We start from the raw sequence: 14,744 nt of genomic DNA on the forward strand, positions 1-14,744 counted from the left end.
ATTAGGTGGCCGGTAGTAGACTCCGACCACCATGTTCCTTGTATTCTTTGCTCCATTTATTTCAACCCAGATGCTCTCGATGGGGCTACCAAGCTCTTCCTCCTGTATTTCTGTGCAGAGATATGCATTTTTCACATACAGTGCAACCCCACCTCCCTTTCTGTTCCTCCTGTTCTTTTTGAACAAGTGATATCCTTCCATTGCTGTATTCCAGTCATGAGAGTCATCCCACCAAGTCTCAGTTATACCTATCAGGTCATAATTTCCCTCTTGTATTAAGAGTTCAAGTTCGTTCTGTTTGTTTCCCATACTCTGGGCATTAGTATATAGACATCGAAGACCATGTGCTTCATAGTCTGGCTTTCTTCCTACATGTGTCTGAAGACTATATTGGGCGCTATCAGAGCTGTTCTCTTATTGCAGTGCATGCGCCTACGTCCACTGTTACCCCCAACATTACATCTCCCTTCCCCGTAGGATTCAGTTTAAAGCCCTCCTGATGAAGTTCTTCATGCTGTGGCCAAACACATTCTTCCCTTAAACAAGAAGTCCAAACACTGAGCAAAGTTCTTCAAGCCCAGCGTCACTTTGTCTTAGAAAATAAGCCATTCCCATCACAGAAGTTCATCCTTTCCAACCAAGAGTTAAAGTATGAGTTAAAGAGGGAAAAATAACCCTTTGACTCCCAGATGGAGAGGACTGAGAACTGTCATACTTTCCACCCCCGCAGCTATGAAAGCAGCTGGAGTTAAACCCTGGATACATTGGACACGAGTCAAGAGAGCGCGAGGGGGAGAGTAGACTGTAAACAGAAATCCTGAAAATCCTTTAAAAATCATTCTGAAAAAGCAGTAAGAAGACTCAGGCTAGACCTTACTGTGGACACACCGGGAGACTGTCCCCCTGCGTATGGTCAGACCTGCAACTGGAGAATTGAAGAAGGGGACTAGACCCTACTGCAGCTTGCCAGGTGAATAGCTGCCCGGCGTACGGTCAGATCCCAAAGAAGATCAAACATGCGTGTTGTAGTGTTAGTAGTGTTGCATTGTGTCTCCTTAATAAGGTGCAAAAAGGGGGGCCAGCCCCTGAAAGGAAAAGTTTGTCCCAGTGATTTGCTGATAATTACTGGCTTCACCTGGCTAACATCACGAGAGTAAAACATTTTTGTTTGCCAAGAGATATACCTGCAAACAGGCTTATTAGCTCTTGCCTAATACCTGTCTGTAGACATCCTGGGAAAATTCAAAAAGATACCATGTTAAGAGTTTATGGTGTAAGTTTAACTTATTCCCAAAATGCTAATTGGGGCATGGTTGCAAAGATCCTACCCCCTACAGAGTTCACTCTACGCACCCCCATCGTTGCTGAAACAAATGCTACGTGTGCACGAATGCTTAATTGTCAAAAATTTTCCAGAAAATATAACGCTATCCCTGGCCCCCTTCCACTGTAATGAAATTCAAAACATATCTTTAAATGATGCCCACATGCTTTTGCCTCATAGATGGTTTTAAACATGTAGTTCCCGCACTTGGTCATTCATTCCTGCTAACTTGTCTAATAACCACCCATGTGGCCTCAGCCACCTGGTGCCAATTCTTCCCCTGTGGCCCGAGAAAATCCATTGACGGCAGCCTCAAGCACTCCAACTAACTAAAAATTGTAATAGTCATGTGCAGTTACATTCTGACTCAGAAAAATTGGCCTTAGCAATGTCACTGGTTGGGGTTCCAGGTTTAGCCTTGGCTGATGGTCTGGAGATCAACCGGTTAGCTTGCAGCTTAGCCAAAAGCATAAATGCCACCTCACGAGCATTGTCATTGTTAAATAAAGAGTTACGTGATCTAAGAGGTGCAGTTCTAGAAAATAGAGCTGGTATAGATTACCTCTTCCTTCTTCATCATTTAAGTTGTGAGACACATCAAAAGCTCTGTTGTTTTAACTTAACTGATAATGTCAATGCTGTAGATGAACAGATCAACGAGCTGCACAATATAGTAGCTAACAAAACAATAAGACAAAACAATTAGCTCAATTGGTTAGCCCCTTGGCTTCCAGATCTTAGCTGGCTTGAAGCATTGTTCATCCTAATTCTACCAGTGTTGTTCATACAAGTTCTGTTATGTCTCTGCGTTCCTTGTCTTATGCGCTGTTTAACCAATCTGTTTTATGTCTCAGCTAATAAAACTGCTGCCCTCTACGCTCTAATAGCCCAACAAGAGGCTAAGTAATATGTATGTCACAAAAAGCTTTGTATGGTTATCAGAAATGCTATAATTGTAATGAAATTATGCATTTAAGGGGGGAATGTAGCAGCCATATCAGGGGTCAGACTAAGTAGCCTCATGCAGTCTCATGCTTCATGTTCTTGCTGAGCTCTTTCTCCCTTGAATATATTGTTGTAAGCTGACGAGACACAGGAATTCCTTATCTTGTCAAAGGTCATACAATTGTATATCTTGTTCTCTGCTGTTCTCTTCTGTTCTCTCCTTATCACGGCTACCCTATAACCCAGTTCTTGTATTATAAACAATAGTGCTAGGAGAAGAAATGTTGAGGACTGCAACCCCACGCGGGAGGGGGAGGAGGAGCCGTTTCATATGTGTCACAATGTCTATAAAAACAATGTGCTGATGTATTTCGGGGCTTCTGGCTCTTTGGAAATTATTCCAGGCTTAAGCCCGCGCGTTAAATAAAGAATCTCTTTTTCCTTCACTCCGTGGTCTCTCTGACTCTGGGTTCTGCAACAGTAGCTTTCAAGCATTTTCCTCTAATTTTGAATCAACTCTTTACAGATTACATTAAAATGTTTAGTAATTTCAGTAATGTTTTTCTTGTGTTTCTTTTAGGAACACTTTGCTTTCCAAATAAGCCTTCCCTGGCACTCCCTCCAAATCTAACAAACTAGCAAACCACATCACATCTGCACATCGCAGGGAAACTGATGGTGGCTCTTAGCCCTTGTAAGGTACAAGTGGAATTTCTCTTGAGTTTCCACACTTCAGCAGGTATTGCACTTTTCTTGTATATGTATCCTGTTCCATTCCATACACATTAGTGTGCTGGTATGAAAGAAGTCTAATTCACCTGAGTGGCCATGTTTTAAAAACTCCCCTCCCTTCCCCCCAGTTTTTTTTTTTAATGACTCTCTTATTGTATTTGTGCTACAGCATTTCTGTTTTAAATAGTAATTGCATAATATATGTCATGGCATGTTTGTGTGTGTGTGAGAGAGACAGAGAGAGACAGAGACACAGAGACAGAGACAGAATGTGTGTGTGTGTATTTATACATAATTGAATATATAATTGTAGAATAATAGTATATTATCTTTTAAAAGGTACATTATCTAAAACACCCATGGGGGGAGTGAGGCAGACACTTACTAAATGACACCCCTAAAATCAATTCCAAAAGAATCAGATGCCCTTAGTTTTGGTTGTTAGATGCTCCTTTGTATTCAGATTAGGCCTCAGTACAATGATGTAGCACTTGGGGAGAAAGATGCAGCCCAATAACCCAGCACTGGAGGCCAAGATGGAGAAGACCTGCACGGCCACCATGTATTTCCCCTTGGTGCTCAGGTAGGTGGGTACAAAGGACACCCACATGCTGCAGAAGACCAGCATGCTGAAGGTGATCAGCTTGGCCTCATTGAAGGCCCCAGGCAGCTTCCGGGCTAGGAAAGCCACCGTGAAGCAGATGGCAGCCAGGAAGCCCATGTAGCCAAGGGCAGCATAGAACATGGCGACAGACCCTTCATTGCATTGCAGGATGATCTGTCCAGGCTGGGAGTGCATGTCAGAGTCAGGGAATGGGGGAGAGTGGCCCAGCCAGATGGTGCAGATGACAACTTGGACACCGGAACAGGAAATGACAATGGAGTTGGCCAAACTCTTCCCCAGCCATCCCCTCACCCTGTTCCCAGGCTTTGTGGCCAGGAAGGCCAGCACCACAGTGATCGTTTTGGCCAAGAGAGAAGAGATGGCAACTGAGAAGTTGATGCTGAAGGCCGTTTGTCGGAGGACGCAGGTGACCTTCGTTGGCCTCCCAATGAAGAGGAAGGAAGACAAGAAGGAAAGCAGGAGGGAGACGAGGAGGATGTAAGAGAGGTCCCGGTTGTTGGCTTTGACTAGTGGAGTTATGAGGAATTTAATGAAGATTCCCAGTACAAATCCTGTGGTTAAGGACAAGAATAGGGCCAAGGAAGCCAGGATGATCCCCAGATACTCTTCATAGGACAGGAAGGTTGCAACCTTCCGGATACATTCATCTCGGTCCTGGTTTGGATGCTGATCATCCGGACACTTGGTGCAATGAGCTGCATCTGGAAAGAACAGGAGTAACATGGGTGTGGGAGGGTGTTGTTTCACTCATGTCCTGCTCATGGGCTTTCTAATGGGCCACCTGGCTGGCCCCTGTGGGAACAGAATGCTGGACTAGATAGGACTTTGGTCTGATCCAGCAGGGGTCTTCTTACATTTTTATGAATATTTTGTGAATAAACTTAAATATTACAAAATGCCACTGAGCCTCCACTGCTTACATAGATGACCCTGAGTTCTAGTATTTTGGGAGAGGAAGAAAAATGTCCCCCTTCCACATTCTTCACACCATTCATAACTTTGCAGACCTCTATTATATCTCCACTTACTTGCCTTTTTTCCAAGATAACAGTCTCAGCTGTTGTAATCTTCCATCATAGTGGAGATGCTCCAGCCCCTTGATCATTTTAGTTGCCCCTTTCTGCACTTTTTCCACCTCTACAATCTCTTTTTTTTAGGTGTGGTGACCAGAACTGTAGACAGCATTCCAAGTGTGGTCCCACCATAGATTTGAATAGGGGCAGTAAGATATGGGCAGTTTTATTCTCAATTCCTTTACTAATTATACCTAACATGGAATTTGCTGTTCACACAGCAACTGCACACTGGTTTGACATCTTCATTTTGCTCTCCACCACAACCCCAAGATCTCTTTCCCGGTCAGTCACCGCTAGTTCAGATCCCATCAGGTTATACTTGAGGGTGGGATTTTTTGCCCCAGCTTGGAAACATCCTCCCTAGGGATGCAGAAAGTGCAAGTGAAATCTCATCTTCCCAAAGCAGAGAAACCATGTCAACAGGATGGAGAAGATGCTCTGCAGAGGTGACTGTGGGGCTGTGGAAAACTGCTGGAAAATCACTGGGGGCCATCCACTTCTCTTTCTTTGCAGAGTAGCCTTCCCCAACCTGGCCCCCTCCAGATGTGTCGGACTGCAACTCCAAGCACTCCTAAGAATTGACTATGCTGCCTCTGGTCTCTTCTGAAATTTGAACTATAAAAATGTTGCCAGTGTCAATTTTGACAGTGGGAGGTGGTTTTGCTTTTGGTCTTTAAACAGCTCTTTCTCCCTCAGATCTCACTATTTCTCCTGACATTTCCAGGGTATCTAAAATTATCCTTTCTTTCTGGGACATGAGAATTTCGGAAAGATTGCTCAACCTGTTTTGATTCTATAAAGGTTAGAAGGACCCACCACTGAACATCACCTGACATGGTGGAGTGCTCAGTTTCCTGAAGGCCTTAACGGAGCCATTCTGCTGTGACACCAATAAGACACAAAACAAGAAAGGACCCAAGTTCAGAGATTCCTCTAACAAACCTTCACAGAAATTGTCTGGGTGTATCTTTGCCCTCCTCGCCAGGGGCTGCATTCTCCTTTGGAGTCACCCACCTTCCTGGCTGGAGATGGTCCCTTCCGCGCAGGGAGCACAGTCGTAGCAGCAAACGGGCTCTCCTTCCAGAACCACCTTGAAGAATCCAGGGCGACAGCTTTCCACACACCTGGAACGTGGCAGGGGCTAAGCACAGAGACAAGGACCATCAAGTAGAAAGTGTCAGGACTCATTCGTCTACAGAAAGGAGAGACAAGGTTGGAAAAGTCCCAACATGGCCTCTAGCCACAGGTTCAACTTGAGGCCTGTGACCCAACCTCAATTGAGGCCTGTTACTGGGTCTGCAATGAGTGAGTGCTGGCATGAGAAGAGGTCTTTATGTCTTCTATACCACCCTTCAGCCGAAGCTCTCTGGATACTTTTCTAGACAAAGCTTAAACCATAATGTACTATAACATAGTTAAAATAATTCAGAAACCCATAATTTTAAAATAGGACAGAAACAAAGTAGTAACCAAGATGAAAGCTAACAGTGGAGCAAAGATTTAAAAGCGCCTTCATACCCTTTTAAAAATAGAATGGCTGGAAAGCCTGGGACAATACAAAGGTCTTCACCAGGCACCCAATGACCACAATGTGGACAGCAGGCGAGCCCCTCGGGTAGGGGGTGGGGTCATTCCACAACTTGGGTGCCACCACTGGAAAGGTCCTTTCCTTAGGAGCCACCTTCCTCACCTCATTTGGCACAGGCACCTTTAAAGGGCCTCTGAGGATGATCACAGCATCCGGGCAGGGAGATGTGGAAGGAGACGCGCCTGCAGCTGACCTGGCCCCCAGCCTCTTAGGGCTGTGGAAGTTAATACCAGCAGTCTGAATTTGGCCCGGAAATGGATTGGCCCCGTTATCAGTCTTGCTGCCCTAGTTTGGACTAGCTGGGGGTTCCATTTCCAAAAGCAGGCCCACATACAACACACTGCAGTCCAGATAGGATCGTAGCTGGTATATCAGCCTAAGCTATGTACCTATGCCTACATACATCAGGTGCTGGGGAACGTGGGCGGGAGGGTGCTGCTGCCCTCCTGCCCTGCTTGTGGCTTTCCCCTGGGCAGCTGGTCGGCCACTCTGTGAACAGGATGGTGGACCCAATGGACCCTTGGTCTGATCCACACCAGGGCTCCTCTTACGTTCTTAGGCTGAAGAAAGGTGCTCTGTGGCATCGAGGCCTCCTGCCCCTCCAGCAGGGATGAGGGAGAAATCTCTCCAGGGGGGTGAAGTTTGCCAGGCTTTCGGCAGCTCCCGGCCCCCACCCTCAGACTTAGGCTCACCTCCCCACGAGCTGGCCCAACCCGATCCCATCAAGTCAGATGAGTGCTCAGATTTTCCGTGTGTCTTTTTTCATCAATAGCAACCTTTACAAATTGTTCCTGCAATTTGCATATTTTCACAAATTGTGGCTAAAATTTGTGCAAATTTTCTAATTATGCAACCACAAGCTGAGTTTGGGGTGCCAGGGAAATCTGACGAGCCCCCAAAGGACCGGATTTCCCTGCGATGGACAGCCCGAGCCTCCAGTGAGAGTTGGCTTTGGACCATGTTTGGCATTGCTCACGAGGTGAAGGCGCGACTCAAGGCTCTCTGGGGCTGCAGGCAGGGAAGGGGCGGTGAGGAGGGGCCTGGGTGAATAGTCACACACCGGGGAGGCTGAGAAGGAGCTACAGGGCTGTGGGCGCACGTTCAGTGAGGAAGAGGCGCTGGCTCAGGGCGACAGGCTCCCCCCATCGCCGCAGGACAGGCACACTGATCCTGGCAGCAAGAGGTTCTTCCATGAGGGGTCACCCTTGGATTAATTCTCCAGCCGGACTTTCCTGGGTCTCGCACCTTGGGCTCTGGAGAGATCTCCTCCCATCTCCATTTGGGTCCACTGGAGCCCTCTCTTCAGATCTCTGCTTCGGATCGCTGGCTATGATTTTCCCTTTCTCCCCTTCCTGGTTGCATCTGGATCGCAGTCTGTGCACATCCAACAACACCCTCGATCCATGGGACACGTGTCAAGTGCTCTGGCCCAGTGCTTGGCAGCGTGTGGGGAGTATGTGCTGAGTGGAATTCAGGGAACAGGATTTTACCGTCCAGGCTAAAAAGGAGCAGTTATCTCTGCGCTGTCATACTCACTGCTTTGGAGCTATTCATACAGTCAGCTCTGGCGTGAGCTTGGCTGCAGGGAGGCTGTGCAACAAACAGAGACTAACTGTATATTTAGTCGTTTAAGGCAACGTGTTTGGGTAACTAAGTCGTGACGAAAGAGCATATAGTTCTTTGAGGTACTTGCTAGGTTGTGACCAAGGGGTGCGTGGTGCCTTGAAGTACTTGTAACTAACTTTGTAACTTCAAGGTGCACTGCCTCTTAAGCCTCAGATAGGTTGCAACTCTCTGGGGAGGCTCAGCTGTTGTTTGTGTCTTTATTGTCAATCAATCTTTTTCTTTCACCTCCATTGGTGGTGTGTGTCCGATCTCCACCCCAAAAGATACCAGACCCCTCAGCCTGATCAACTGTGAGGGGGCCTGGGTATAAATTAAAACTCAAACCTCACAGGAGGACAGGGACAAAGGCCTCTCCAAAAGATCTGAACACACACAGCACTTTTGGGAGAAGGCCGTTCAAAAAAGGGGGGCACCAGGTTGAGGAAGGCCAGCTATAGCCAGCCCTGGACTATATTCTGGCTGCACCCTTGAGTGGTAGAGCCCTGCTTTGCCTCTAGAAGGTCCCAGGTTCCGTCCCCGGCATCTCCAGGGAGGGCAGGAAAGGTTCTCACACCTGAAACCCTGGAGAGCCACTGCTGCCAGTCGCTTCTGACAGAACTGGGCTGGACAGACCACAGGCAGCTCCCGGTGTTCCCATGGAAACGATTACAGATGTGTTGCCAATCGGCACAGGAAGCTGCCCTGCCGATGAACCAGCAAAACCGTCCAAGCAGCCCCAGGGACGGCACTTTCCAGCTATGAGAGCTGAGCAGATGAGATCGCAGAGATGATTTCCCCACCTTGTGGAGACGCTTGGGCCACACAGGGCCGTCCGGGTCGAAGGTGAGCTTCCGGTCTGCGGATCCCTGTCTTTCCATCATGCCAAACTTCTCTCTAACGACAGACAGATTGGGAAACACCACCCAGTTGACGATGTCAAAGTCGGCTGCCAGGTCCCCGTTCTCGTCCAAATACGCTCCGTCCAGCATGGAAGCGTTGTAATGCTGGGGGTTCCTCAGGAAAGTGTGAAGCTGCAAGGGCAGAAGCAGCACCAGCATTTAGTACACAGGAGACCCACATTCAGCATCTCAGTTCAGCCTTGAATCTCCCATGGCTCAGGACTGCTTCCACGCTCAAGCGAAACTCTCTCTTCTTACCTGGTTTCATTCCTGAATCCCCCCGCCCCCCTTTCTGCTTTAACAGTTTGTGAAGCTAAAGCTAAACTTGTATTTTCTCTTCTGTTTTCTAGAGATTAACATTCCACACAAACTTCTGTTTGCATCCTAAGCAGAACTCTGCAAACGTGGCCTGGACTTGACCCTCAGGCAAAGTCTGACTGGTGATTCCCTCAGGTACATTTTGGGCACCATAAAAAGGTAGCAAATTGTCAGTTAGACAGTTCATTCTTATACATGTCTATAGAGAAATACGCTCCATTGAATGTAATGGGACATTCCCAAATAAATGAGCATTTACACTTCCCTGGGAATAAGGCTGTCTTAAGTAGACATACACAGGATTGCACTATACATGTTATACTCTTAGTAAGTGCTTGAATGTACTCTGAATATCTTGGCCCACGCATCCTCAAATTGTCTACAGGATTTCTAAAAATGCTCCCAGCACACAACTATAATCTGCTCTATACAAAAACAGGTAGAACCACTGCTACAGAACCCCGACCACGGGGGTGGGGGAGGTGCCACCATAACTGTGGTCACGGGCAGGGGGAGGTATGGCGTTGGGGGATTAACAGGCCAGCTGAGGAGAAGAGGGGCTAGACATCTTATGGCTGTCTCCTCTTCTGGTTCTTCCCCCGACCTGATGGTTCCTGGCAGCCTTACCAGTCTGCCCTCGGGTCTGGTGGTGCTGCTGCTGAATGCCAGGTCGGCCCAAAATAAGACCTCCCTCATCCATGATTTGATTGTGGATGAGGGGGCTGACCTGGCATGTATTACTGAGACCTGGGTGGGGGAACTGGGAGGGTCACCCTCTCCCAGCTGTGCCTCCTGGGTACTCGGTGCAGCACCAACACCAACTTGAGGGCCGGGGAGGGGGGGTTGCCGTGGTCTGTAGGAATTCAATCTCCCTCTCCAGGCTTCCTGCTCATTCGAGTGCATATCCTGAGTGTTTGTACCTTGTGTTGGGTACCCGGGACAGATTAGGGATTCTGTTGGTGTACCGCCCACCCCGCTGCCCATCAGACTCCCTGCCTGAGCTGACGGAGGTGGTCTCGGACTTGGTGTTGAGGACCCCCAGGATGATGGTCCTGGGGGATCTCAACTTCCATGCCGAGGCTGCTGTATCCGGGGCGGCTCAGGACTTCATGGCCGCCATGACAACCATGGGGCTGTCCCAACATGTCATCGGCCCAACGCATACAAAAGGACACACGCTTGATCTGGTTTTCTCGACTGGGCAGGAGGATGGTGATCTGAAAGTGGAGGAATTAACATCTGTCCCTTTGTCATGGACAGATCACTTCCTGCTGAGGTTTAGACTCCTGGCAGCCTTTCCCCTCTGCAAGGGTGGGGGACCTATTAAAATGGTCCGCCCCCGGAGATTAATGGATTCCGATGGATTCCAGAGGGCTCTGGGGGATTTTCCCGCTGGTATGGCTGGTGCTCCTGTCGAAGCCCAGGTCGCTCTGTGGAATGCAGAGATGACTCGGGCGGTTGACACGATCGCGCCCAAGCGCCCTCTCCCTCTGAGCAGAGCCCGGCCAGCTCCTTGGTATACACCTGAGCTGAGGGCAATGAAGCAGGAGGGGAGACGGCTGGAACGCAGGTGGAGGAACACTCGGGCCGAGTCTGACTGAACACAGGTAAGAGCCCACTGTCAAGCCTACTCTGTGGCGGTGAGGGGGGCAAAGAGACAGTTCTTTTCCACCAGCATTGCATCTTCTCAGTGTCGTCCAGCGGAGATTTTCCGAGTGGTTCGTGGCCTGTTACATTCTGGGCCAGGGAGAGAGACAGTGGAACCCTCGGTGGCACGCTGTGACGAGTTTGCACGGCACTTTGAGGATAAAGTCGCTCAGATTCGTCATGAATTGGACACCACCATTAATGCAGTTCCATTGGTAGAGGCGTTCAGAGCACCGTCTGGTCCTGTTTTATTGGATGAGTTTCAGTTACTGAGGCCTGAGGATGCGGACAAGGTGCTTGGCCAAGTCCGATCGACCACTTGTGTGCTTGACCCTTGCCCTTCACGGCTTATTAAATCAAACAAGGAGGGGTTGTCCGGCTGGGTCCAGGAGGCTGTAAATTCCTCCTTGAGAGAGGGAGTGGTGCCAGCCGCTTTAAAAGAGGCGGTAATCAGACCACTCCTGAAAAAGCCTAACTTGGACCCAGAGGATGTTAACAATTATAGGCCAGTGGCCAACATCCCCTTCCTGGGCAAGGTGCTTGAGCGGGTGGTTGTAGGACAGCTCCAGGCACTGTTGAATGAAACGGATTATCTAGATCCATTTCAATCGGGCTTCAGGCCTGGTTTTGGAACGGAAACTGCCTTGGTCGCCCTGTGGGATGACCTCTGCCGGGAGAGGGACAGGGGGAGTGCGACCCTGTTGATTCTCCTGGACCTCTCAGCGGCTTTCGATACCATCGACCATGGTATCCTTCCGGATAGGTTGTCTGGGTTGGGAGTTGGAGGCACTGCACTACAGTGGTTCCGCTCCTACTTGGATGGCCGATTCCAGAAGGTGGTGCTGGGGGATTATTGCTCTGTGCCATGGCAATTGTGCCACGGGGTTCCACAGGACTCTATTTTATCCCCCATGCTGTTTAACATCTACATGAAACCGCTGGGGGAGGTTATCCGGAGGTGTGGGCTGAGGTGCCATCAATATGCGGATGACACCCAGCTCTACCTCTCTTTCTCATCAAACCCAGTGAGGCAGTGGCTGTTCTGAATCAGGGCCTGGGCACGGTAATGGACTGGATGAGGGCCAATAAACTGAAACTCAATCCAGACAAGACGGAGGTACTGTTAGTGGGTGGTTTGTCTGCCCAGCTAGGTGATATTCAACCTGTTCTGGAGGGGGTTGCACTCCCCCTAAAGGATCGGGTTTGTAGTTTGGGGGTGCTCTTGGATCCAGAACTGTCACTTGAGGCACAGGTGAACTCAGTGGCACGGAGCACTTTTTATCAGCTTAGGCTGGTATACCAACTACGCCCTTATCTGGACAGAGATAGCCTAGCTACAGTTATCCATGCTCTGATAACTTCTCGTCTGGATTACTGCAATGCGTTATACGTGGGGATGCCTTTGAAAACGGTCCGGAAACTTCAGCCGGTCCAAAATAGGGCAGCAAGATTGTTAACAGGGACTGGCCTGCGAGCACATATTACGCCAGTACTTTTCCAGCTGCACTGGCTGCCAGTCCATTTCCGGGCCCGATTCAAAGTGCTGGTGTTAACATTCAAAGCCCTTAACGGCTTGGGGCCAGGTTACCTGAAGGATCGCCTCCTCCCATATGTGCCTGCCCGGACCTTAAGATCATCCCCAGCGGCCCTTCTCCGTGAGCCCCTGCCAAAGGAAGTGAGGCGGGTGGCTACTAGGAGGAGGGCTTTTTCTGCTGTGGCACCCCGGCTCTGGAATGAGCTTCCTAGCGAGATTCGCCTGGCATCTACATTGTATTCCTTTTGGCACCAGGTGAAGACCTTTTTATTCTCCCAGGCATTTTAGCATTTTAGCTTTCTAAATTTTTATCTTTGCTGTTTTAAATCTGTATTTTAAACTCCTGCACTGCTGCTAGGTTTTATTGTGGTTGTATTGTTATGTTGTGGTTTTAATGTTCTATATATTTTAAATTGTTTTATTGTGTGTTGTTTGGTTTTAATTTTTGTGAACCGCCCAGAGAGCTTCGGCTATTGGGCAGTATAGAAATAAATAAATAAATAAATAAATAAAGTTATAAAAAGATAAGTTCAATGGACAACAGTGGAGAAAAGTGCCAGATGGTATACTGTTAAAAGGCTCTGTAATGATTTATAATGTTTCTCCCTCCCACATCAGCCAAAAAGATCCTTCCTATAAGCTACAGCAATGCACCCACTCCCGCAGGCGAAGGAGGGGCCAGATGGATTTAGGCGAAGGCCCACGGAGTCCCCACTTGCTTATTCAGACTCCCGCAGCCAAAGAGGGAGCCTGGCAGAGGGAGGGGGGTGAAGGTGCCACAGGGGAGACAGGGAGGTGGCAAAGTAGCAGCCCAATCAGGAGACAGCAAGGTTCAGCCAGAGTCAGCAAGATGGCCGACTCCCATGGGGGAGGAGAGGGAAGGGCCAGATGAATTGCATCCTCAGAGGCCGGTCTAGGGGGCCCAAACAGGGAGCAGCACAGGGAGTTTCTCAGTTGGGTTTGTTCCACAAATACACAGCATTTCACACACTACTACATTGGTAATTGGAGTCTAATTCCAAGACAACCATTCTGGAAGGGTACAATTCATGACCATGATCAGCAGGGACATCCGAGATGGGAAAGGGATTACCTGCCATGGCTGCAGCCTCCGAACATCCAGCCTGCCTCCACCCTCCACCACCCTCCTCTTGGGTCTGGATGAAGAAGCGGCATCCAAGGCACGGGCCACAGCCTGGACGGTGTTGTAAATGATGTAGCTGTCAAGAGACAGGATCATCTCCATGTCCTCTGGGCGCAGGGCCTCCAGGCTCTCCTTCTCCATGCATCTTGTCCAGCCTTTCACAGACAAGGCATGCTTTGAGTATGAACACTCAAATGCTTTCCCAACAAACTGCCTGATAAGAGAAGAAAAGCGCCAAAAATGTTCATATGGTTTCCTTTTATTATTCTCGATAAGGAAGGAAAATATACCATGGATGTGAGGGGAAGGTATATGAGTCATCAATTCCAAGGTGAAGTCCCACACAGCTGTTATGATCCAGACTGTTCCTGCCCTGTGCTTTCTAAAGTAATCACCGTATTCTTCTATAAAGTACATTGCATTTAAGAAGGAGCTGGTATCTGCACAGTAAATGAAAACATTGACTTCTCCTTGTTAGAAAAAGAGACTCCGTAACTGTTGGCGTCTCAAGTTACATAAAAGCCCGAGTGGCGAAAAATGTAGGCAGAGCAAAAAGAAAATCATACTGACGTGCTCATGACTAACAGTTTGGTAAGCTGATACTAACTGTTTATTGGCTATTGACTTGGTGAGCCGATGTACTAACTGTTTCATTGGTTACTAGTAAGAACAATAGAAGCAATATGGTATAAAAGGCTTTTGCACACGTGTCTCGAGGTCCAGACTGCTCTGCACCCGTTTTGCAAAACGTTTCAATAAAATAGTGTTGGATCCACTGCTGCCTGCCTGGCATCCTTTCCTTCTAAACCGAAAGCAAGGACTATTTTTATCTAACAATTTGGTGCCGTGACTCGGATCCTGCTTCGGGGCGCGTCCCCTTTGCGCTGAGCCGAGGGGCCATGGAGGAGAAGTGGCCACAGGCGGTTGTTTACACTGCCTTCTCCTCACGATGGCGGCGGCCGAGGTGCTCGGGGACCAACGCCAGAGGAAGAGGGAGACGTGATCACTCCTTTTAGGCACCGGCAGTGGATCAATAAGCAGCTGGACGCAGCTGCAGGCGGGACAGAAGAGGCTTTTGGGGTAAGTGAAACAGCTTACATTAGGGGATAAACGCGGGACGGTGGTGGGTTTGTGCTTGTGTGAGACGCCTACGGGCGAAGCGAGTGGGGAGCCCCGATCTGCATTTCCTTACCCCGGAGACGGGCTAGGTCAGAGGAGGGCGAAGCGCAAGAATTGCTGACTGAAATTCCCACCGTCATGGGCGGGTCCCAATCTAAGTCTGCGAAGAAGTCCCATACGCCCTTGAA

The 14,744-nt window shown here is 48.8% G+C and overlaps 1 protein-coding gene across 1 annotated transcript; it reads right to left on the bottom strand.

Annotated features, from left to right (window-relative positions):
* Positions 1–3,261: 3,261 nt before the first annotated feature.
* On the bottom strand, positions 3,262–13,999 carry LOC146356754 (vomeronasal type-2 receptor 26-like). The gene is made up of 4 exons (XM_084831984.1): positions 13,387–13,999; positions 8,696–8,926; positions 5,717–5,843; positions 3,262–4,327 (listed from the first exon to the last, which is right to left on the bottom strand). The coding sequence occupies exons 1-4, from the start codon at positions 13,852–13,854 to the stop codon at positions 3,420–3,422; spliced, it is 1,734 nt and encodes a 577-aa protein (XP_084688110.1). The 5' UTR covers positions 13,855–13,999; the 3' UTR covers positions 3,262–3,419.
* Positions 14,000–14,744: the final 745 nt, after the last annotated feature.

This window comes from Heloderma suspectum, chromosome 2, assembly GCF_057233095.1.
Source record: "Heloderma suspectum isolate Gila_16-S chromosome 2, 16-S_ref, whole genome shotgun sequence".
In the NCBI taxonomy this organism is placed as follows: domain Eukaryota; kingdom Metazoa; phylum Chordata; class Lepidosauria; order Squamata; family Helodermatidae; genus Heloderma; species Heloderma suspectum.